The sequence below is a fragment of the Ptychodera flava genome, chromosome 13 (assembly GCF_041260155.1).
Source record: "Ptychodera flava strain L36383 chromosome 13, AS_Pfla_20210202, whole genome shotgun sequence".
Lineage (NCBI taxonomy): Eukaryota > Metazoa > Hemichordata > Enteropneusta > Ptychoderidae > Ptychodera > Ptychodera flava.
This window is the reverse complement of record NC_091940.1, coordinates 16,136,403-16,162,586: the sequence shown is the minus strand read 5'-3', so window position 1 is coordinate 16,162,586 and position 26,184 is coordinate 16,136,403. Positions and strand designations below refer to the sequence as shown.

The window sequence follows — 26,184 nt, the reverse complement described above, 5'->3', positions numbered from 1 at the left end:
CTATTCCATACTTCCTATTTGACCAGTTGGGTGTTGTTGTCGAAGACAGCACCCCAAAAGATAGAGATTTAGACTTTTATCGCCAGCAAGGTTGTATGCAACGTGACCTGGATATCCTTTTCAGATGTTGTCAGTGACATGAATGGCTTTCCAGTTCAACTGCTTGCCCTTTGCTGATATAATGTTACATAGCAAGCGGTCTGTAGTGGGGGATCATATGAACTTTCTTTTCCTGTGTCTCTGGCCACCGGCAGGAAATTTTATGCCGGGGTTGTGGTGGTGCACGCTGACTGCTGATCGATACATGTCACAAGGGGTCTGTTATTATCACGTAAACAGGAGGCAAATTACTGACGTAGATTGCTCTTACACTTCCTGCCCTAGCTGACCTGGCCTTTCATCAAAGTTCTCTTTTTGTTGTGTTCAAGTGGTAGAAGCCCTGGCTGTAAAAGAATTCTTTTCAGCTGGATGGATTGGGATTTTTCGTCTGCTTAATAAAAGGGTTGGGGGCCTTGAGGCGAATAGTTCGCCTTCAGAAATCTATTAATTGGCATGCATGACAGCACATATTCTTTTCTCTCTTTTCAGTTTCATAGGTGAGACGTGAAGACCATGATATTCCTGTCACGTTTTTGGACGAAAGTGTACTAAGCACACTGCTGGTCTGAAGTTTCGACTGTACAGTTTTTCTATGTTATCAGATCCTGTTTTCGCAGACAAGGTACTTGTAACTTTTTTTCGTGGAATCCATCATTTGGTTTGATTTATTCTTGTAACGTCCCCGCTAAATGACATAATTCACATAGGAAATTATAGTAAATGAGGCGTACAGTCGAAGGGGATAAAAGGCCCGTTGAAAATTAAGATTTATTGTTTGGCATCAAAAGATAAAGGGCAGTTTTTTTGTAAGTATATGATTTGGCCTGTTGATTCGACGACTGAACTCCTTTCCTGAGTTTTGAAACGTGACCTCTACTGGATAACAATTTATAAAATTTTGTCGGAGAAAAGCTGAATAGCTACAAGCCATTTGCATATTTTAAGCATAGGATTAACGCAATTGTGAGGGAAAAGGGTTGTATAATGTCAAGATATGTCTTTGATATCAGTGGAGACTGTGACATTTATAATCATCTGATTCCTCTTGAACCATTTGTGTTGTATTGCATAGTTGGAAGAATTTCAATGTACTGAATGTTTGCGACTTCTTGGCTGACATATATCCCATGGTCCACTGAGTCAATCCAACGGAGGTATTTGTGTAGAGTCATTGGGCCACTCAGTATTATAAGATATGAAAAGTACACACTTTGCTTTGATATATCATAGACACACGGCAACCTCTGACCCATCGAATAAATATAAGTTGTTGCTGGACAAGGCCTAGGCAAGATCCCTGACATGCCTGCCTGAGGTGGATGGGTCATGTGTGCTGTGTTGTCATGACGATCACTTCAGGACAAATTGTACTTAGCGGTGATTAAGGTCTAGGATTGGTTGTCAGTTGTACAGAGGCATTTACCAGTTGGGTGCCATTGCCAGTTTGTATTTGGGTCACCCTAACTCTTTATTGTGTGTCTCAACTTGGTATGTGCCACACCCACATAAAAGATTTGAGTTGAAATTTTTGTTTGTCCGCACTACACTTTAACAGCCCATTCAGAAAACAGGTAATTCCCCTTCACTGAGTGAAAGACTAAGGGTGTTACCCCTCAACATAAAAAAAAGCCACTTGAGGAGACTTGCTCAGGAGAGTGCAATACGAAACTGCAGACGCCAAACAGTACTGGTTGGTAACCATAATACAATTGCACAGACAGTGTGTTACCTCATAACCCCTTTCTTTACCTGGGGTGTAACCTGCTAATTCTCTTTTGTCTGGATGTGGACCAATATACTGGAGATGCTGTTGAAAATATGAAAATCCTTCAGCTCAAACATCCCCCCTCCCAAATTTACTTCTGCCATGTAAAGTCAATCAGCGAAACGCAATATGTCATATACTAGTAATATAGCAGATTTAAGTATCTGAACTACTTGTTCAGTCAGGGTTTTCTTTATTCAAACAAATAAGACAACCTGTTGGGCCAGTAGCTGTAACTTTTGATGAGTTCTTACTGTTTTTGTAAGATAATTGCTAGTTCTCTTGTTCTCGTCCACTAGCTCGCCAACTCAGTGTCTATGCATGTAGAGTGCACTGTGACCGTTTACATAAATTTGGATTCGAGTCTGGACAAGAATTCACTTTTCAACAATAACAATGCAGTTTACACATTCACAGACTGAGTTGACAAGCTCAGCACTGTGGATCTCAATATGCTTATTGAAGTTTGGACTATAGTTTGCGTTAGTGAAAAAAACATCAAAAATTACAGTTGCTTGGCCTTCATGTGTTCGAAATAGAATAATGCTGAAAAGATGTTTGTTGTTCAAGCAATGATTAGAAGTAAATACGATGAATTTCAGGCATTTTTAGTTCAGTTTGTAACAGTACATCTTCCTGTTCTAACTTCTACCCCTACAATTGCAATGGAATGGTCTGCACATGTTAATTGCCAAATTTCATTGTTGATAATTGAATTCCAGGCCAGACTAGAATTCACATGTCAGTTATGATATTGCACATTGTATATAATGTTTTATTGATTGCAAAGCTTCAAGATTTTGCATTTCCACATACCCTAGGGAGACGAACAAATCATAGGATTATTTTATAGGTATTCACCAAGGGAAATAAATATCATGACAAAGTGACAGCTATTGTCCCTTTAATAATGGGCATTACCATATCAAAGATATAATACTGTCCTGAAGTACATCATCAAATACACTTGTCGCAGGGATCAAGTTGTGATTATATTGAAATCACTTTTGAGCAGCAGTGTGCTCATAAAACTCCTTGTTATTATTATAAATGCAACATTATTTCTGATAATGTTGAAAAGATATCAGTATTATAAAACCCCTCTCTGAAATCACATTGTTAACCCTTATTCTGCCAGGCATGTCACCCAAGACAGTAAAAAGTGGTGAAGAACCAAGGCCTATATGTACTGTCACCTATTTGGCATGGTATGCTTTTACCAGCCAAGCATCACTTACTGTAGTTTGATATACTTTTAAGGTAGCATGCGCTTCAAGAACAGATATTCAGACTTTCCAATTTTTACAATTTTTTGTCAGATCTACTATTTTGGGGGGCTCATTTTAAAGCTCTTGGAGTAAGAAAAAAATTTACCATCTCGGTTTTTTGAATACCAAGTTTTATTTTTCCTCAGAAAAGATAATTGTAAAAGTTTGAGAGTCTGAATATCTGTACCCAAGGGCTCATTCTGTCTTAGGTATAAAGTATTAGCCTGAGCAGCACAATACATTGTGTACAACATGCCATGTAGTGGTTTACAAATTCTAATCCTGACTAAAATTTACTTGTCAACAATGACACTGGACATTGCAAATATGCTGTTGAGAACTTGACATTTCGACATGATCATTGAGGAAGAAAAAAGAAACAATCTTCAACAAAGAGAAGACATATATTAAGACTTTAAAAATCACAGCGGATGGAGCTGTAACCATGAATATAAAGATAGAAGCAATATCCAGTCGTCTGGACTATAAAGATGATTTTTGATGAGTTTTCACTGTTTTTTATTGTGTATGTCAATCGAAAGTTCTTGTTCTCTTCCCCACAGCATGTTGAAACACCAGCTGAAATACAGTGTCCATACTTGTAAAATGCATCGCTATTGTTTGCATTTACAATTCTGGGCCGGACCAGAATTCACGTGTCAACAATAACAATGCAGTCTATACATGTAGAGGCTCAGTGGACAAGCCCAACACTGACTGTGTATCTAAACATGCTTTTGGGAGTAGAAAAAGAAACATCATTAGTTTACATTATAAACAAAAACTGAAAATAATCATCAAAAGTTACAGCTACTGACCCTTTAACCCTTTTACCAACATGGTTTGGCCCAAACCCAATATTATCAATGGTAATTGTGGACCTCCTTACAGGGAATAGGGGTGAGCAGGTGAAAACAAGATATTTGAAAATCATGATCACAAGAAATCTCACTCAGAGCCACAAAGAAAGTGTGGTCACATCCTAGTGCTTTGTGCAGAGGTGAAGTTTTTATAGCCTTGAACAAGACACCCTAAAGAACCTGTCTGTCAATAGCTACTTCACTTGATTGATGACCTGAAAATGTAACTCTATAGGAATTTTTATGTACCAATAGAAAGAACAATAAATTGTCAGATTTGTTGTGTCTTTTATTCACATGGTATCAATGTACCATGCTAAAAAGTAATTGGTATGCCACTTCAAATTACCACAGTCATCACCGTCTTAATTTATCATGTCATTGTATGATGACTGAAATATACGCAAAGTTTTCATCTTTCAACATTATGTTGATAAGTTGTATTTCATTTGCTTCTATGGGAAATGTTCTGCTGTATTCAACCGCGGAAAGCTTGCTTGTGTTGAGTGAAAAGTTGGCCTTCATTATATACGTGTACATAGATGTAACACAGGGTTACTTCTATCGTTTAATTTCTTGTGAGTACATGAAATTTTGTCATCAAGTATTTTCATTGTGGTAATATGCTTGCAAGGAGTATAGTATGCTCCTCAAAAGTGAAAAACTTAAGCTTTGCTCAAACTTTCCTCAATGAAAATTTAAACCATTTACTTACCTTACCAAATCAAGAATAAAAAACAGGGGTCACTGTGCAAAGTTTGGCACCGTAGAAACAAATTAGCAAACATTTACCATTAATTGAAATTCAAAATGGCTGCCATCCCTGTGTTAACCCTACAGGGAAAAATGTAAATTTCAATTTTGGAAAAAGTACAATGGTGAAAATTTTTGTCACTCCAAGAGTTTTAAATTGAACCCCAACAAGTGGTACCGTTAGATCAGAAAAGAATTATAAAAAATTGAGGGTCCAAATATCTGTCCCCTAGGCACATTCTACCTTAATTGGCTGTTTATAATTGGTCACCTTGTTACCAGCATCGGTATTATAAAGTCTAACTCAAAAAGACATAACCATAAGGCTGTGACCAAACGTGTCCCTTCCAATGAAAAAAAAAGCAATTTTACACTTTCCGGTGTTGTTTTGGTATACCCGGAAGACAATGCTTTTGTACTGAGAATTTGATAATGTACATTACACCATGGGTTTCAGAGGGGGATATCCGAAAGGGAAGTGAGAGTGCAAAAATTGTCAAATGTTGTCATGGGGACATCACTTGCCCCAGCAGAACAAATAGACCTTCACGTCATTTAGTGAAAAGGATTTCAATAGTTGCCCTGACAGGTTAGAGTCTCATAGGTCAAGAGGTTTCCTGTCCTGCTCTCTCACATACACACACACATATATATGCAAGCATCCACAGTGGTTCCGTTACTGTTTGATGATTGCATTCCAGAAGTAAAACTTACATTGTGTGTCAGTGTTGTGACAACGACAGCGAGCACCGATGAAACCCAATAAATGAACTAATCATGCTTTGCATAAGACAATATATTTCATTCAGTGGATTGTAAAATGGGGCATAGCTCAGAAAAAAGATTGTTGAATTAGCCAATGACTTCACAACTCATAATCAGTTCTTCTTATAGCAGGACGCATACGCTAATTTGCCTCCATTTTCCTCAAAGCAATCCCCAAACATGATTTAGCTGCATATGGAATAGGAGTCTTTCCAGTTCTGTCAACATCTTGGAGATTATCAAACAGCTGACTGCATGACAACAACTTCCATGAACTTTCTGGACACTTTAGATTCTTCTTCAAAATACTGGTTTGATTGTCATGATATGTGGCTTATGTGTTCGTAGACCTGTATACTGAATTAAATTTTATAAAATTATCTTAAAATTTTAAAGTGAAGATGTGAGAATTTATCCTCATTTTTCTTCAAAAATCTTCTTTGGCGAAACTGCTTTTCCAGTAGCAGTGTTGCTGCCAGGAATTTTAGATCAGGGACACTGTGTCCCACTACCATTTATTTTTGGGGACATTTTGTAAATTTTGGAGACAACAAGCAGTTGTCAATCAAATTTTGCATTATTTCATAAGACATTAGTTTCACTGAACAAATTTCAAGCTACTGGGACCGCATCGCTATGCTTGAATTTCAGGCAAATGAAGCTGTAGACCATATCCGCTGCAAATCAGAGCTCAGACGGACTACAGTCAAGTTAAGTATGATATCAAGTGCAGCGTTTTAATTACTTTTAATCATATTGCTAGCTCCGACAGTACGTTGTGTAAGCCTCACAATAATAAGCCTGGAAATTTGGTTTGTTTGTTTGTTTCCTAAGTAGTGACCTCCTTTAAACTTGGTCTAATGTTGATACTTTTGACATATTAGTATTTTTTTTTTTGGTTTTTTCCTCATTTGTATGGAAAAATCTTCTCTAAAAGTGCTTATCCTGTAGCTATGAAATTTTAAAACTTAATTTCTAGGTGCGGTGGCATGATGCTATGAGATATTTCAACATAAGGACGATATTTGCAAATGTTTGAAATTATTAGCAAATTCTCTCTCATGTTGTCAAAACCTATTCTTCTCTAAAATTGTTTGTGAGAAGGAACACCTCAGTCAAATTTGTGCAAATAGAGAAACTTGAATTAAGCCAATTATCTTCGGTCAACAACTGCTGTGAAATTTTGTCTGAAGGTTGGTAGTGATGGTCTTATCAAGATATCTTTACGGTGTGATTCAAAATTTGGGGGCAATTTTGCCTGTTTACATCGAACATTTTTCTGTGTAAACTATTTTCACAATGGCTTTCAAAGTTACATGTATTATGTTGATTTTCTAAGGATAACCCCATTCGGACTCTTGTGATGATGTTGAAATTTATGTAAGTTTTGAATTCAAACTTTTTCTGCCTTTGCAGAAAATCATCACCTCTGAAACTGCTTATCTTAAAGCTTTCAAATTTTGTTTGTAGGGCCCTAAGGGTTATTAATTGTAATATGCTGAAATTATAACATAGTGTACACTGTGTAAATATTTTGGCCAATGTTGATCAGAACTCTGTCAGTTATGTTTGTTTAAAATGTCACCTGTTAAAATACATTTTAACTCTATTGTACTGCTTGCAGTGAGCAAATCTAGTGTCTGACATCTTGAACCACCAGTTTACCAGGATCAGACCACTTGACTGTGGTTCACTGTGTTTTGGGTACTGCTGCAACCAGACTATCACCATTCATAGTGAAGGAAGGGCTGGCGGGACCATACATGCTTCCATTGATTTGGTACCGGTATTTACTGTTCAGCAAACTGCTAGATTTCAACTACACATGCTTGTCATAATTTTTTAACCACAAAAATTACACTCATTTACAGCTTTGTACAGTCCCCAAGTAACTTTCAGGCACAAATTTTGCATTACCGTTTATTGAAGCACAGAGTTTCTGCAGGAATGCTGTGGTTCAGTAATTGGCAATGCTTTGTGTTTGTGTAACTGTCTGCATCTGAACGTACAGTGATGCTCCATAAGAGCAGTAAAAGTACATAAATAGTAGACTAAGGACAAGATCAGCAAAATAAAAGAATTGCATCTTATTTCACCTTTTATCGTCAATGTACATAATAGAATGAGTTGGGCCATATTCATTGCAAGGATTGTCTTTCAACGAAAGTTGGGCAGGGCTTTTACGGTACAAGTACCGTATACCATCGTTCTGAGTGAATATATCCTCACTGTAATAGAAGACACTTTACTGTGCTGAAGTACAGGTAGATGACCATGCGTTTTGTTTGTCTAGCTCAAGTTTTCAGAAGTGAAGTCTCGATTTTTAGAAACACCTATCGAGTTTTTAGAAAACACCTATCACCATCATTCTCAGAATACACCGTCGCTATAGTACTCCTTTCAAGACAACATTTTTATAGTCCATACATGGAAGGGTCAAATGCAGATTTTTAATTTCAGTTTGTAGAGACCCAACTTTGCTACAGAAACTGATACATAGAATCATACCAAAGTGTAGAGGTAGAAGAGAGTGGACATGTGTTACTTATGTTCCAATTTCACTGTAGAATCAGCATTCTCACATCCTAATTTTAAGACCCCTTACTAGTCTTAGGTTCTGAAATGATACTTGTCATGTCAGTTTATATTCTTAATAAGTACCATTTTAAGATAACAGCCCTTCTCTATCTGAATGAATTACTAGCTTTGTTTAATTGGGTGCCAACATCAGTACCAATATGGGATAATTGCTGTGTAATAGACATAGTAGGAAAATTGATGAAAAAGATTGAAAAATTGAAAAAATATCACCATGTTAGTGAGGTCACATGTCAATATGCTAAGACAGAGAAAGCCAAGTATTAAACACTATTTTCCAGTTGTGGGCCAGCCCCTCTGTATGGGTTACAAAGATAGGTTTCTGAGCAACAGGGATACAATAGAGATGATGTACATATGTAACTCAATAGTAAAGTTAATCCTTCCCTTCCTGCTGAGATTAAAATCATCTTCTTTGTCCAAATCTGGGACACAATACATAAAAAGAGAGAATTGACCATTGTTAGAAATTTCCTGGAAGATACTTCTAAGCATAAATCCAGCCAAGTTGCTTGGAAAGTTTCCAGCCCTAGGATATAGTAGCTGTCCTGATAATCACGGTATGTTTGGCATATTGCATACCTGAATGGCTCACCTCTGGTCTCAATGTATGAGAGATAGGAAATTATTCCCACCTGTCAATCAGGTAGGTTAAACAGTAAAATGTCACCTTGCCTAGCCAAAAATGTACCAACCTGGTGCAGGCAGTTATCAACTCTGAATTAATCCAGATGATGAAATCCGACAGCCAGAACTTTTCGTGGGAACGTCAATATGTTTTTAAACCAGAGTCAAAGAGAAACTACTGTGGATTATTTTATTTTCACTGGAATTTATTTTACATGTAGCTAAAAACAGATTTTCAATGTTTCACTGTAATCTTATTTCACTTTGTCCTCATGCAAAGTATAGAAAATTAAATTTTTCACTTGGATTTTATTTTAGCTGAAAAAAGGTCCTGCGAAAATTGCTAAAATAAATTCCAAGTGAAAATACATTATTCCACAGTATCAGAATGCTTGAATATTATTTCACTCATCCAAGTCTAATAAAACATAGCTTTTATTTTGAGATCCATAATTTATGTGGAAACCATACATCATGTCACAACAATTCATTGCTAAAGTGTAGATTCAGCAAGACTAAGACCACCCTGGTTGTGACTGTTACATAAAATTAATTGCCTTAAATCAGAGCGCTACCACATGTTTGCCTTACAACTGACCAGACTTGGGTAGCCATGACTTAATATGACCTGCAGACGTGATATCTCTCATCAATTTTAGTGAGATTAATTTCTCAGCAGGGATTGATGGTGATATGCAAATTCATCACCACGACTATTTCAGTTGCTGAGAACAATGCAGGAATACAGGAATGGCATGTGTAATATTATTTTTTTTGCTAATTTTTGTGCTAGGTCACTCGTAAATATTCCAATTGCTTCGGAATTAAAAGAATACATTAGCAAATACCTGAAGCCTCTTGATTAATAGCAGTGAACCAAGTCAACATCAAGCTTGGAGTATTCAGATAATTTTTAATGACCGAGCAAAAGGAAACATTGGTTTATTCATGACAACAGTAGCATGAGTATTTTTGTTGACAGTCAAAAATAAATAAATATGTTAATGCCTCATTGTAAAAAGGCATCATAAAGCATGGTTGATCATTGTGGCCTGTGACTGAAAACTTGTATGATGTCATTAGTAACTAAATTGCATGGAAAGGTAAAATACCTGTGTGTAAACCCCAACAAGATAATTAAGATATATTATAAGTGAACACTTTGACATACTTTTACTAAAGTGCCTGCACGATTGGTTAAAAGATAAATCCCTCATAATGTCTTTCGTGAATATATACTTTAAACTAAAATCTTGTTTTCAATAGCGGGTATTTGAAGTAGGATTAAGTGTGTCGAAGGCCATTATATTTGATGATGGTACAGATCTACCAGTAAGTTAGTCCTATGAGTAATACTTCTGATTGGTAACGATAGGCCATGTATGTTTTGTATCCAATACAGTACAGTTAGTTTATTGTTTCGAAATATCTCTTCCTACAAGGTAAGAATAATTTGAAAATCTCATATCATATGTAAAATCACACGGTTTTCTAAATAGGTGTTCAAAGCATAATTGAATGGTGTTATAAGTGAAAAACCGAAAAATAGCATTTATCATGGATATTTTTAAAGTTTCGTCTACTTGCTATTACTTGTACCACAGTCATGAGGAAAACGTTGCATTGCATTGTATAATCTTCGAATGATTTATTTTAAGCAGTGAAAATTTACCTACCATAGAAGTTAATTACAGTGAAACCTGTCCTTACGGACACCTCTCTAATCAGGACACCTCTTTATTAAGGACAGATTTAACAAACCACAAGTTACACTTTGAATAGAGTTTCACCTGTCTATTAAGGACACCTCTATATTAAGGACACTTTTCCATTCACGAAGTGTCCTTAATAGACAGGTTTCACTGTATTCTCCATTAAAGTAATGCAATAATTTTCCCCAATAGCTAGTGCATTGTATGCATCACATACCGGTATTATAATGTCATATCGAGTGAGAATACTTGATTTCTCGATTTTGAGCTTATGCCATTGTTATATAACATTAAAAACTATCTACTGTTGATTGACCAATCAGAGTGCTCAATTCAGGGTGTTTTATCTACTCATAAAGCCTTGGTCACCAAATTCCAGAAACGAATGACAGCACCGTAGTAAAGTACTGTCCAATCAAAAGTGAACATGTCATATTCTGTAGACATCTGGTACGTTTTAATATTCAAATTTGGTAACACAGCGGAAACCAGCTGCAACACAAAATCTGCTGTGCCCTAGGGCATTTATATAATGTGCCCTAGGGCATTTATAGGATGTTCCATTACATTGGAAGGCTATTTCACAAATAAAAGTTTTAATTCATATCCTAAACATGTTACATTGACAAAGGGGACGGTTGACGTAAAGACATTGAAAACGAAAATATATCAGTTAGGGGCGATAGTTTTTAAGTGGGATAAAACCCTCATACTCGGCTCTTCTGGTATATCAAGTCCAACCCTACGATAAAATGTCTCGGCCTGCGGCCTCGACATTTTATCGTTGGGTTGGACTTTATATACCAGAAGAGCCCTCGTACTCGGGCTTTATCCTATACCATTATTTGCTTATTTGGTCATTATTATGTTATTATCTGGTCATTATTTTGCCCATATTTGGTTATTTGGTTGTTATTATGTCATTATTCTGGTATTATTTGATCATTTACTCAACATGATTTCATTATTCAGTATTGGTATCCTTATTTAAAACTTATGTTATCTGTATGTTGCCATCATTTGGAAAGTGGTCATTATCTTGTTATTACGCCATTATTCAGTTATCATTTGGTTACTATTGTCTCATTGTATTTGGTCATTGAGTTATTATCTCAGTATTAAGTATTAATGACTGTATTTGGAACTTATGTCATTATAATCATGACATTATATGGTTATTTGGTCAATATTGTGTCTTCTCATTTTATTATTCAGTTATTATTTGGTTATCTATGTATTGATGATTTCTTTAGAACTCATGTCGTCTTAATGATGCAACAGTTTGGTTGGTCTTTTTTATGTAATTTTTCTGTTATTATTGGGTTGCTATTACGTCATTATTAGTCCCCACGGACACCGTCAGGGGGGACTTATAGGTTTGGTCGTGTCCTTTCGTGTGTGCGTCCATGCGTCCGTCCGTTCACGCAGATATCTCAGAGATGCCTGGAGCAATTTCATTCAAACTTGGTACAAGGATTACTTCATATGTCATACAGATGCACGTCGATTTGTTTTGTGATACGATCCAATATGGCTACCAGGCGGCCATTTTATTACAATTTTTTCATGTACAGAGCCATAACTCAGGCATGTTTCAACTGATTTTATTCAAAGTTGGTACAAGGACATTGACCAATGTCATAGATATGCACGTCAATTTTTTTGTGATACGATCCAATATGGCCGCCGTGCGGCCATTTTGTTACGATTTTTTCATGTACAGAGCCATTACTCAGGCATGTTTCAACAGATTTTATTCAAAGTTGGTACAAGGACATTGACCTATGTCATACACTATGCACATCAATTTGTTTTGTGATACGATCCAATATGGCTGCCGTGTGGCCATTTTATTATGTTTTTTCATGTCCAGAACCATAACTCAGACATGTATCAAGCGAATTTATTCAAAGTTGGTACAAGGAGATTGACCAATGTCATACATATGCACATTAATTTGTTTTGTGATACAATCCAATATGGCTGCTCTGCGGCCATTTTGTTATGATTTTTTCATGTACAAGCCATAACTCAGGCATATCTCAACCGATTTTAATCAAATTTGCTACAAGGACATTGACCTATGTCATACATATGCACATTTATTTGTTTTGTGATACGATCCAATATGGCCACCGTGTGGCCATTTTATTACGATTTTTTCATGTCCTGAACTACAACTCAGACATGTATCAAGCGAATTTATTCAAAAGTATTTTTATCACAGACCTAATGAAGAGGACTCTATCCTCTCTGAGGACCTGTAATCAAAGTACCCATTAACAAGTGGGGACTGTGTCATCAACAATGACTTGTTTGACCATGATTATGTGAATAGATGCTAACCTACTTATTTGACCTTGGTAACTAATACCAGAAATCATTGCATAAAAATGGCAACTTTCCTAATGGGAGCAATTATGCAGTAACTGTAAAGTTTTTAAATGGCAGACTATCGACCCTCAATCCAATGACCAAATAACTATGACAACAATGACTGACTTATTGATGCAGTTAAGGCCTGCCTCGATGCACAGTCATTTATTGGCTGTAAGTGTGCTCTGCATATATGTGCTATCACTGAACTTGTTTAGACACCTAAGCACTCACAAGTTTTGAGTTTTTACGTATATACATGAGCAACTGTGGTGTGTAGGTGCAGAACAGACTTACGGCACAGCCCACAAGGTACTATGTTTATATGAGATGACTGATGTGGCTACACTGCTAAAAAATAATAGCCTGGCACATGTTGTAAATCTGGTGTAAATCTGACCATTTATAAGATATCAGTGTTTTTGCTAGGTGTGGTAAGTAGGTAAATGTTACCAGGGTTCCCCAGTCATTTTACCTGGGTTCCCCTTGGTATATCAATGCAATCAGGTTAGGGGACAGAAGAAATGTTACCTGGGTTCCAAAATCATTTACCAGTGTTCCCAAACCTTAGCAAAAACACTGGATATATTCCAATCATATCTGGTTGAACAAATGTCTTCCATTATTTTGGTTAGGAGAAACAAACATATCGAGTAACTTACCTTTTCACCTCATACTGAAAGCAGATTTCTTGAAAGGTCACAGATATTGATTGCATGAGGTCAGTTTAATACAATCCTCTCCTCTTTTTATTAAAACAAACTCTTCTTCAGATTGAATGGCCTGAAAGCAGCAATAAAATTTTACATCCAGTAACTCATTGATTGAATACATTGTCTAATTTTGCCATTACTGCCTCTTTAGGTGTACAGGAGATCATTCACATTCACATCACACACTAACATATTTTGACTCTATTCTATGTGTAATATTTTACATTCCTATTTGTATCTCCAGATATGGACCATTTTTGGTCATCAAACCCAGCAACAAATGAAGATAGAAGTGTAGCATATCAAGATAAAACAATTTCTAGCTCAAATGTTGAAAGTAAAGGTTGTACAGCTCAACAGAATGTAACCTCACCTGTCGACTCTGGCCATGCCAAATGTGGGAGTCATGGAAATGTTGCCAATGACCGGTATATTGCAGATCAGAAGATGAATGAGGATGATGGGTGGCTTAGTGAAAAATATGCCGAACAGGATCATGCATTGAAAAAGTCACGACGGAAGCAAGACACCCCTGCAAGAATGTCACATCATAATGAGGGTGAAACATTAAGTGGAAGTGATCTGAAACTTTACTCAGAATCAGGTCCAGTCATTCCCAGATATTCCGGATATTCAGAAAACTTCATAGATGATGAGATGGCTTTACTTGAAGGGACCAGTGATCATGAGTATTGTTATGACCAGCAGGAAGACTTTGTTGAGAGACTGAAGAAATCTCGGAAGCTGTACAAGTCCAACAGAGTAACATCAGAAGACAATAGTGATGGAAGTGAATCTTCATCAGATGAAGACAACTCAGAAGATATGACAAATGCAATTGCAGATATTGCAGCACAATTAGAGACTGATGAAGAGGCGGGCAATGACAAAGGACCTTCAAGGAAGCGTAAAATGAAAACATTTCAGTGTCAGCTTTGTTTGTTTTCAAGCAAAGACAGTTATGCTCTGGCCATACACATGCAAACTCACTTAGGAAAGTGTCCGTACAGCTGCCGTTCATGCAGGGAAAGCTACAGAAGACGGAATGGTCTGAAAAGACACATCCTGAGAGCACATCCGGAGAAAGTTGAAGAACTTATCAGTTGCATCAGTGAAGATTACAACTTAAAACTCAGGGACTTATTTCTTTCATCAGTCAGATATAACAACAGGTCTGGTCTGTCTGATATCCAGGAACATTCAGATATTTCAACAAGTGAACAAAATTTCACTGTGAGTCATAATTTCACTGAAAGAAACTTGTCAAAGAAAAAGCCTGTGGGTTTTGTTAGTCCCATCAGCAATGAAGGTATCAATACTTCACAACAAATGGAAACATTACCTCCAGCTGGACAGGAGACTTACGTTCCTGCTAATGATCATTATGCAAGATCTACCTTTGGAATAAAGAAAAAGTCAAAAAAGCAACTGTATGTTGTACTTCGACCTATTGACCTGGATACAGACTTCAATCATCCTTCAAAAGACAGTGAAAGGAATGATAGTTTGCCAAATTTCTCTGTAGAAGGAGTAGAGTCACCAAATAATGGATCAGAGAAGGCCCATGTGGACAACTATCAGCGAAAGAACGATGTTGAGTGGGGCCCCACTCCCTGTGATTCAAATTTGGATGGTCTCCCACCACAGCTGGATGAAGTTATAGACAACCAGAAATACTCAAGGGCAAAAAGCTTCACATCAGAGAGTCTGTCTCCTCCTACATTGGAACCAATTGAACACTGCAGTAAGAAGTCAGTACAACTAATGAGCTTTCAATATGAGAGCAAATCAATCAGGGACTTATCCTCCAAAGAGTTTGCAAATCCACAACCCACCATCACAGTTGGTTTTGCTGTAGCAGAAGATACCCAAGATCCTGTAACAAGGACAAGCCAGCTTTCTGATACACAAGACATTGCTAGTCATGAAAATGTCAATGAAAATCAAATTTCAGATGTCATTAAATTATCTTCATCATCCAGATCAGAAGACCAGTCTACTTGCAGGTACTCTGTACAGAATGCCGGAAATGGTGATTCGTTTGCTGATACAAATATGAACTCAAATTGTGGTTCTGTTGCTGCATTTGCTGGTGATGAAAGTGATAGGCGTTTCAAACAGTGCAACAATAATATCTCCGCAAATGCTTCTGGAAAGATGGAAACAGCAGTAGACATTCACAGTCCTGAAGATGGTGGCAAGATTATGACACAGACAGAATCATCAGAGAAAACAGAATTTGCCAATGAAGAAAAAGGATTACCTAGTGAAGATGAAAAACATGGAAGACTGACAAGTCTTTCACCAAAACATAACATTGATTCTTCCGCTTTAAATTTGAGAGGTGATGAAAATGTTGAAGGCACGGAAACGCAATCAAAACCTGAGTATCTGGTGTCACTAAGTCCATTGAAAGAGAAATCTGATTCCTTATCATCTTTGGAGACGTTATCAAAATTGCAGAGTATAGCTGTACGAGTTGATTCAGCATCTAAGGAAACTCCTGAGAAAGTGGCAAAAGACTTGCCATCCGCATCCCATGATGATCAAGGAAGTATGAACCAACCTGCAAGTGCTCAAGAGCTTGCTGCTGATGGAAATCTCTCCCTTCATCAGCTGCTAGCTAAAAGTCGATACATCCCAGAAGCTGATAATGCTAAGGTTGATGTCAAAGTAAAGAAACCTATGTCTGCTAAAGTCAGTGATATTGTCAGAGTAGCTGCATCAATCAAACAGGATATTGCCACACATAGACATCATATGCATACCTGCAGAGAGGATCTTTCTGACTTCAAGTCAGAGATGGAATTCCTTGTCCGAAGCAAGAACTTTCAGATTGGAAGTTTCAGTGTAACTGCAAAGGTACGGCACATTTCCTCAGGACAAATTCAAGTTGCATATGAGTGTCCGCTTTGCCAGCATCTGTTCACAAGTTACAAAGGTTTGAACTTCCACTACAGGCGCAAGCACAAAAATGACTCAATGGAAGAAGCAGTAAGGAAAGAAGCCCAGAACATCAGATCAGAGGAAGTCTTACTTCCGGAGGGTCAATTCTTTTTAGAAGGTCAACCAACCCAAGGTCATCCCCATCCAATGCATATGAGACCAGTATCAGCTGCTTTGTATTTAGGCAGGCTTGCAGAGGTTAACAGGACTATAGCTGAGCAAAACTATCAGAAAGGTGGTTCTGAACACCAGGCTGGACACACTACTGCAGAGGAGGATTTGAGGAGACATCCTACAACTCCAGTATCACAGGTAGCTACAGCACAACACTTTCATCAGAACCTCCTTGCATCACCTGTTGTGCCAATGCAGCCAATTCATCAGCAAGCAGAAATAGTTAGCGGCCACAGAAGTTTTATTCCACAAGCAAACATGCCAGCAGGATTACCACCTAACCAACATGGGAAAGAAGTCATCAATCCATCACATTTTCAGAGAACTGTCAATGAAAATAACCCAGTTGACTTAAGCAAGAAAGCAGATGTGCAGCAGTATAGAAGACAGGAGTCACTTCAAACTGTTCAAACTGTGACTAATGAAAACATGACAGTGATACATACTAATAGAAATATTCAAACAACCAGTACTCAAGCTGTAATTCAAAGCAGCCAGGGCTTGCAAACTCTTCAAAAAGAGCCACTCATGTCTCCAAGACCAAGCCAACACCAAGTTCAAATGTTGTCAGGTATTGTTCCTCAGCAGGCATACCCAGGTACCATGCATCCTCCAGGTCACACTAATGTAAAACCCATCAGCTCAGCTACTCAAAATGGAGATGATCAAAGAGGTAGGAATCTCATCAGTGATATGTCTCAACTTCCACAAGGTCAGTGTCAGAGGAGACATTCTACATCCATGGAACAAACTAGTAACACAGGCATCCCGAATGTGTCTACAGGAGTTTCGCACCACAGCGGCCACCATTACTCACAAGTCTCCCTATTACACCAAACATACGATGTGGTGTCACCAAATAGGATGAGACATCCACCCGCTTCACAGTTTCCAGCTTCAGGAAGTCATCAGAATACTCTTTCCCAAGATACACAGAGTGTTACTACATCTGCTGGACAATCTGTAGTAGTTGATCTGTCTTTGAGACAACAGAATCCTCAATCTGTTATCCACTCTGACTCGCCTATGGCTTACACTTCAACTTTAGTTCCCCAGATTCAAACTCAGCATGCAGCAAGAGATGATGTGTCTGCTGCCAAAGCACAGGTCTCAATGTCTCCATGGCTTCCTATCCCAACAACACAGCCTGATGAAATGTACCGGCAAAAGCTACTGAAAGTTCCTGTGTTAGCCCAAGGTCAACAACCTATGTTAATTTACACACAAGATCAACATGCTTCCACAAGTGTAAACAGAGTTGTAGGTATTGAGGGAAATCAAACTAATCAAACTTCAGTGAACATACACAAGATGCCAAATAGAAGCATGGAAATGTTATCACTGAAGACTCTTGGAAAAGAAACCCCAGTAAAACATACAGTTGACCTCAGTGTCAGACCAAAACCAAAATTTCTTACTCCAGCACCTGGAAAACCCTTCTCAAAAACTTTGTTTGGAAGATTTATTGATACCTTTAATACTCCACTATCCTCTGGGACAAAACGCATGCCCCCTCTCAAAGTACCCAATCCAACAGTGATACAAAGACCACCTTCTTCACAGGATTTGATTCCCCAAGTCTCTAGAATTACAACTGCAGCAACCACTGTTTCCTCTCTGCATGTACAAGAAACACAGAGCACAACACCAACTCTTCCTGTCAACCAAATGTTCTTAAATGACCCACGAAGACCTGTTCAAATGCAACTTGTACCTATGCCACAATGTTTGCCCAGTCAGCAAGCTGCACAATATATGGGTATGGATATGCCAAGTAACAGTCCTGGATATGCAGCAAGTGCTAATGAGCCTCGCGTAAACCAGACTATTACTTCAAGTTCACAGCTCACCCCAAAAAGAGGCAGTTTTGTACCACAGCCACAGCTGAACTTGAATTTGCTGCGCACTCCTGGACAACCCAGAGCATTAATGCAAGCTGGTTGTCAACCTTTCCAAGTAGATATGGGAAAGGAACATGGAAATCAATTCAGACAGCCAAATCTTCAAAGGCTGCATGCATCTACAATGCCAAATGTAAGAATGGTTTACCCACCAAGGGAAGCATATGGGATGCACTATCCTGCAATGGAATCACGCCCAGATGTATCAAAGGTCTCTGAAGAAATTTCAAATATGGCTTCTTTGGTAAATAGACTGCCTCCCTCAAAAAAACCCAGCCAATGCTAGAGAACTTTCCACTTGGTATCTATCCTACTAGTCAAGAAAGTGAATTACCGGCAGTTTATGCAAGGGTACTCGGGGCGACAGGCAGAATTAGGCCGATAAAAGACCAGGAAGCAGTTTGTATAGCCACACAGCTACAATCAGTGAACAAGATTCCAGAGGTACCACTAGATTTGTCAGCAAAGCCTAAGGTAAAACAGATAGGAAGTCAATCAGACCAGGCAAAAGAATCAAACAGGAGGGATCCAGCACCTGCTAATGAAAGCCCCCTTGATCTTACTATAAAAAATGAACCAACCAAACCTACAATTGAGAAACACAACAATCAGAACAAACCATTTGATCACCAATTGAGCACAGAAAAACCTCCTCAGAGAAAAACTGTTGACTGCCCTGTTCCAAATCCTGACTTGATGCCAGTTTATCCAACGTCACCAAATGTCAATCCCCAACAAATGTTTCATCCCAACCAAATGATGTTTCCATCCCATGGAATCAGGATGCCCACACAAATGATACAACTATCAGCTACAGGGACACCGTCGACCATTGGAAAAAACATGACTCCGCGACAAATGCAACATTACCAGCAAGTCAGGTTTGCCATGGAAGCAAGGCTACCAAATGTGAGGCAAGATCAGATTTTCACAATGGCTAAATCCCAAGCTATCATGAGCCCTTCAGGCAAAGGATTTATGTTCCAAAATATGCCCATTATTACTGATGTTCGGTCTCTTCAGGAAAGTGACCCACAAGCAGCTAGATTCATGTCAAGAAACCAGCAAATGGATATTGCTGCCCAAGTAGCACACTCTATGAGTCATGGTCAAAGACTTGGTGAGACTCCGTTAGATATTCGCCAAGTGAACAAAATTGTCAATCAAGGAACTGATCATATAATTCTGCAGCAGACACCAATAACATCTCCAATGAAGGGGCCTACCACAATTGAAAATCCAGGTGAAATTAACAGAGTTCCCCCATCAGTTCAGATACCAATGAATCCTGTACTACGTTCTGGGAGTAGTGGCCAAATAAACACTAAAAGAGGTTCATCCATCATCAGTGTAACTCCCTTAGACTTATCTAAATGTGATATTCAAAACAAGGAAACAGATATACCTATGGGAAAACATGCTTCAGAGAAAACTCCCATTGCACAAAGCACATTGCAACACAGCAATCAGTCACCAGGCACAGGTCACATGACAATTCCCGCCACATCAGTTCAGCAGCCTAAAAGTGCAAAATCACAAATCAACCAGCCAACTACTGCCCTGATACAAGGTTCACAAATATCACCTCAGCAAGGCATAACACCATTGAAGATACCTCAAAGTCCTCTTGGAACATCTGTTGGTTTGACAGTGTCTGGTGCGGCCAGTCCTCGAGTACCTGGTCCGACTAGTAACCTCCAAACAAATCATCCTGCAACTCAGTTATCTGATACATTACCTGTCTATTCTTCAAACTCAATAGTGAAGACCTTACCATCACCATCTTCAGAACCAGCCACTAGTCAACATAGTCCTTCCATGAGAATGCCAGTCAATCTACCTATGCCTCCACCAATAAGACAACCTACTCACATACAACTGAACACCCCTCTGAGGCCACCAATTCCATCATTACAGAGCCCTCAAATGAGACCACCTGGTCCACTGCAACATCAAATTACAAATGTGGCCATTATGCCACCACCTCCAGTATCTGGTACCTGTGTGGTGTCTCACACAACCACGGGCTTGAATCTGATTGCACCACCTGTAGGATCAACGCCTGCCAACCTCAGACAATATGAATCAGAAAAGAGCATGGAAACTCTAGGACCCCACAGTTTGAAATCACCAAATCAGGCTTCTGTTCCCGTGCTATCAGCAAAGCCAGCTCAAATGATCCAAGCTGATGACATATCATCATCAGAAGGTATGAGAATACATAATGCTGGAAAGGCAAACCAAGAAATCGCAACTGGACAGTGCCAAATCTCAGCTTTGCTGGTACAAAAAAGGCCAGTCACATCAGAGATAGGAGCCAATGATGTCAGTCATCCCAACAAGGAAGCTTCTCATGATCCTTCAAGGCCGACAAGCAATACAACTCCAGTGCCAGAGCAACAAACGGAAGTAGACACCAGTCCCTCAAGACCAAAGCGCAGACGTCTAGCATCTTTTGAAAGTGGAGTTGCAACAACTACAAAGAAAGATGACCCCAGCTCTGATGCGGAGATCCTAAAATCGTTTGTCAAGACAGGGAAGCACAAGTGTCCTTTCTGTTTCTATTCCAACTACTCACGGAAGGAGGTCAGAATACACATAAAACAGGAGCATTTCAATAAACAGAAGAAGAAGAACCAGGACACGGAGCATGAAAGTGTGTCATCCGACAATACAGAGATAGAGGAATCTCCCAACAAAAGAACTTTACAACGACAAGAATCACTGATGTCAAGTGTATCTGAAGTTTCCCACACATCTGGATTAACATGTGAGAGCTTAGATGATGTCTCTGATGTAGATACCAACCTTGAAGGTGACGCTGCTTTTCAAGGAGAAGCCACCGATATTAGAGATGATGAATCAATTGGCAAGTCCAGTGAAGCAAGCAAACTTTCAGAGAATACTAGTTTTAAAGATGATGATGACTCCCTGTCTTGTACCAAGTGTGAGATAGACTTCATGTCTGTTGTAGAGTTAGAGGAACACTTCAGAGTTGCCCATTGTGCGAAGGGTATTGAGGAAGAATGTCAATTATGTGGGTTTACCTCGGATCAAAGTTATGTCATGCATAAGCACATGGAGCGATACCATTCAAGAGAGAAGCCTTACCAGTGTGAAAAATCAGAATGTTACAGGTCATTTGCCACTCTTGAAGATTTGCACAGACATTCAAGAAGACATGACTCTGACAAAAAATTCATGTGTGATTTATGTGGTGCTAAATATCATTGGCAGAATGGGCTCCGAGCCCACATGCTCAGACACACAGTGAACTATCCCTATGAATGTACTCATTGTGGCCTGAGATTCAAAACTAGTGGAATGCTCAAAAGACATGAGTATGAAAAGAAACACCTACCACCCGAAAACATTGGCAAACCAGATGGTGCTGCAGATAAAGCATCATTTAATCCACCTCAGGAAATTGTAAGAAAACGAGGTGCTAAAGTTGGTGGAAGGGGAAGGGGATGTAGAAAATGATGTTTTTTTAACATTTATACATTTGAAGAAACTCATTAACTCGGCACTTCAGAAGAAATGAATTGCCTTCAAACCTGTAGATATAAAACTCATGGCCATTGAATCCCATAGATAACATGTAGAGGTGTTGAATCCTCTTCAACTCAAAGAGATATGTATATTTTATTAGCTGTTTAACAGAATATATGTTTATATAGAAAATGTGTAATCTCTTCATCAAATGTAGATGTAAACAGTTTTTGTTTTCATCAAGGATTGAATCTTATACTTGTCATAATTTTATCTTAAATACTTCAGATGCTTTGTTTTTGAAAGTTGCATTTTTAGAGTTAACCATTTGAAAATTTAAGCATGTATGAAAGTGAGAATTTAAACATTTATGAGAGTAAAAGTTATGACATTTTACCTAATATTTCAAAAAGAGATGATATGTACAGCCAGGATATGAAGTTTATGGAGACAAATGTAAAATAACTGTTGTGTGACAACATTTGACAACAGAATAGTGCAGTTTCTATTGGCAGAGGTAATTCATACAGCATCAGAGCTGTTGTGTATGTTTGTATGTATCTTAGAAAGTCTAGAGACCTAGAAACCTTAAAAACATGTCTGTCAGATTTTTAGATATTTTTAGGGAACATGAAAGTGTACCATGTGTATTAATCAATCTAAATTGGATGGACACTGCTTTTCCACCTTCACAAAGAAATAGTAGTAGTATTGTCATTTTGGAGCCATTGTTAGTTTTCCTGGTGTGACCTCGAACCTTTCAGAATACATTAATGTGTGCGTGCTAATAAGTGTTAACTTGTGACCAATTTGACCACAGTAGACCAATTCATTTAAAGATTAAATAAGGTTAACAGTTAGACAGGACCTTATGCTGCTGACTGTCATTGATGGACAGTATGTTCATATGTCCAATCACGGCTTGATTATTGGCTGACTATTTTTCCTACAGCCGAATAAACAAAATGTGTTTCAAGGTACATGCCTCTAAAAATTAGGGTTGTTAGTAGGTTAGAGGTATATTTTTAAATGTTTTGTTTTGTTTGCTGAGACCCTTGAAATATGGTAAAATTTAGAGAATTTTTTGAAAATGCAAAAACAATGTCTAGGGTTGATATGTTTTTCTGAGGTCTGTCAGGTTACTGGAAAATATTTCTTTATGTGTCTAAGGTCTCATTGATGTTTGCGGTTGCCCGATGCAACTAAAGTATAAGTACTTTGTCTGAGCCACTTTCTTTAATAGCTGTGCCTTGATGTTGTATGTGCAGAGTACGACCAGTGATGAAGGCACAGGCACTTAGGAACCGCTAATTGTGAAGGTTTGACCAAAACCAACCTTTGAAAATAGAGTATATAAGCTGACCAGCAGCATACTAAAATTCATGTGATTAAATGGTAGTCCAACCAAATTTCTTAAAGTAGTCTGTTAAACATCAATGTTGTGTTACCTTAATGTTTTGCAAGAAGAAATGATGTTTTGCTGCAGTATGTATTTAAGGAACCTCAGTAAGTGTCCAATGAATATACTAATTTTGCGGACATGCTGCCCAAACCTCATACTATCATCTCATCTAGCTGAATCATCGTTGAAACATCCCAGGAGAGTTCTATACTGACATATGCTTGTCTACGTGTCTTCATGTCCAGTTATTACTTACTACAGATCTCTCTTCAAAGGACTTCACTTGTTCAGAATTGTTTGTGAATATGTTATCAGTACTTCTAGCTCTTTCCACCATCGTCATGCATGACATTGTCAACCCAAGACAAAAGATTTACTTTGCTCCTATGCATTATTGAAACAAGACTCCTCATGTACAAAGACATATTGTATTGATATGAAATGACTCAATTTATTGCTCTTTGTTTTGTAATTTTACATTCTTCATGGTTGTCTTGCTAATTAGTGCCAATCAGGGATGTAGTCAACTGTTGGAGTTCATTGAAATACTACAAAAATTGACGAATGTTTTTCGATGTTACAGGTTTTGAAAACTATAACTAGAGGTTCACTAAACTTCAGATTGTTTAACCACCTATTAGCCCACAGAAATATCTGGCAATTTTAAATCACAAAACCAATAAATGGTGTTAAGAATAAGATTTCAATGCAAATCAAACCTATTAGAAGACCAGCTTCTCATGTATTCGTGTTACAATCTTGTAATATTTTTAATTTCGGCTACACTTGTTTCTGTATTCAGTAAAACATTCTTGTATCCGGATTTACTTGAAATTCTTCCAAGCACTCTATTGAGCCCATTCCTATTCTTACATTGTCACTTCACTCTGCGAAAATGACGTACATGTCTTACCTGATTGAAACATTGCCGTTGAACTTCAGGTTCTCCAATCAGAACATCCAATAAAGCTGCCTTTCAAATTCTTGTAAACCACAGATGGCAGACAGATATATCTGCTCACGGTTTGTGAATGTAGAGCTGTCTAGGAACTGCCTATTTATTTACTCACAAAAGATTGATCATAGGATGATACTGTGTTTTCTAATTGGCAATTTGATGTTAGTTTCGTTATTGGGTAAAACTAAATGATTCTTAAAGGGAAACACTGTGTGAAAAGTTTCGGGTGGGCAAGGCGCGATCGAATCACAGTTATCTGTCAGATGGTTGATACCAGGTCAAAAGTTTGAATCGTATGAAATGTGAATGTGTTATTTGAGTAGCAGTCTTGTTCTTTGACATGATATTTCTGTTGTTTTATCACATATTTTTATTCTAGAGAATAGGTAATTCTGTGAATCTGAAAAATCCAATCACCTCAAAATAGGTAAATCATGAAACAGACAATTTGATAAAAATATCAGTCTTAAAGTTGTCGAGAAGTGATCCCCAGAGAGTCGTGAGGCGCCACTGCTGGAACTTAAGTACTTGAGGAACTCTTTTGCACCAGTGCATCATTGCTTCCCCTTTAAGTTTCTTTTGTGGTTTACATAAAATTTGCAATAGAAGTTTTGTTCGATATTCTGAAGTGAGAACCTTTATAGGGCATGACGGATGGGCATCACTAGCACATTTTCATGGAAAGTCGAGATAACGTTAACACGAGAAACGTTAATTGACAGAACTTTTGTAGAACAACTGTATTTTAGTTTTCATCGTATATTGTAATGCACTTACCATTTCCTTCACATGAAATGCCCCACCAATTTGATCTGTACCAGTAATGTCAAAAGTACACTTGCTTTCGATATCTGGCTGTCTCGTGAAAAAAAAACGCACATTCGACATAATTCACCAATCTTGTTCTGTCTTCTTTCACTTTACATAACCTGAACTCTAAATATTCAGAAACTGCATTTTGTAAATGTGCCTTTTAAACTCAAAATCCCGTATAAAGGTGTGTACAATTTTTTAAAGCGTGGATGAAATCGTTGCCGATGATTTTTTATGTTTTGTCTATAATGCACTTTATTGTGAAGAGGACTGTTTGATGATCGATTCATCTGTGTAGTGTAGACGTTTTATTAGCATAATAGTACTTACCAGTTATGATGAATATATTTCAAGTATACAATGACCCATCTACCATTTTTGTAACAGGCTCATTTGGCAGATTTAGATGGTTAACCTTGTAACTCTCTTTTTTGACCATTTTTGACAAGAGTTAAATAAATGTAGCAACTCTGAACCTTACCTGTGAATGTAGTATATTTATACAAATGAGGAATCCCTGGCCCATGGCCTCTCCTACGAAAAATGGTAATGTATGTATTTATGAATGTGAGAAACCTTCCATATCCAATATACTCCGTTTAAAGAGGCACTCCCACTTGGTAACATTTTAAAACACATTTTTTTAATGTCAATGGTCGATATTTGACGTGGCGCCTGCGCGCGGATCGCGAGATATCGATAAAAACATGTCCTCAAAAAAGTAAAAGTTTGAATTCCTGTGGCCCACCTAAATTCAGCTTCCGAACATCGAACGTTCGGCACTGGTGCCAGTGTCAATGAAGCTATGGAGTACAAGTCTACACTGACGCTGCTGTACGCCACAGTACCACTCGCGTCGGTGATCGTCATGCCCCTAGGATAAAGATGAGTCTTACTGACTTGGTGAAAAACGAAAAAAAAATTTTTGCTGATCCACCAGAATTCGCATAGGTGACTAGCAC

General features: G+C 38.1%; 1 protein-coding gene across 1 annotated transcript in view; it reads left to right on the top strand.

Annotated features, from left to right (window-relative positions):
- Positions 1–25,702, top strand: part of LOC139147581 (uncharacterized) — a 31,770-nt gene extending 6,068 nt beyond the window's left edge. The window contains exons 2-3 of the mRNA XM_070718711.1: positions 589–721; positions 13,781–25,702. Of these exons, the coding sequence (XP_070574812.1) occupies positions 13,783–18,843 (5,061 nt within the window). The 5' untranslated portion in view covers positions 589–721; positions 13,781–13,782 and the 3' untranslated portion in view covers positions 18,844–25,702. The remainder of the gene's footprint in view (positions 1–588; positions 722–13,780) is intronic.
- Positions 25,703–26,184: the final 482 nt, after the last annotated feature.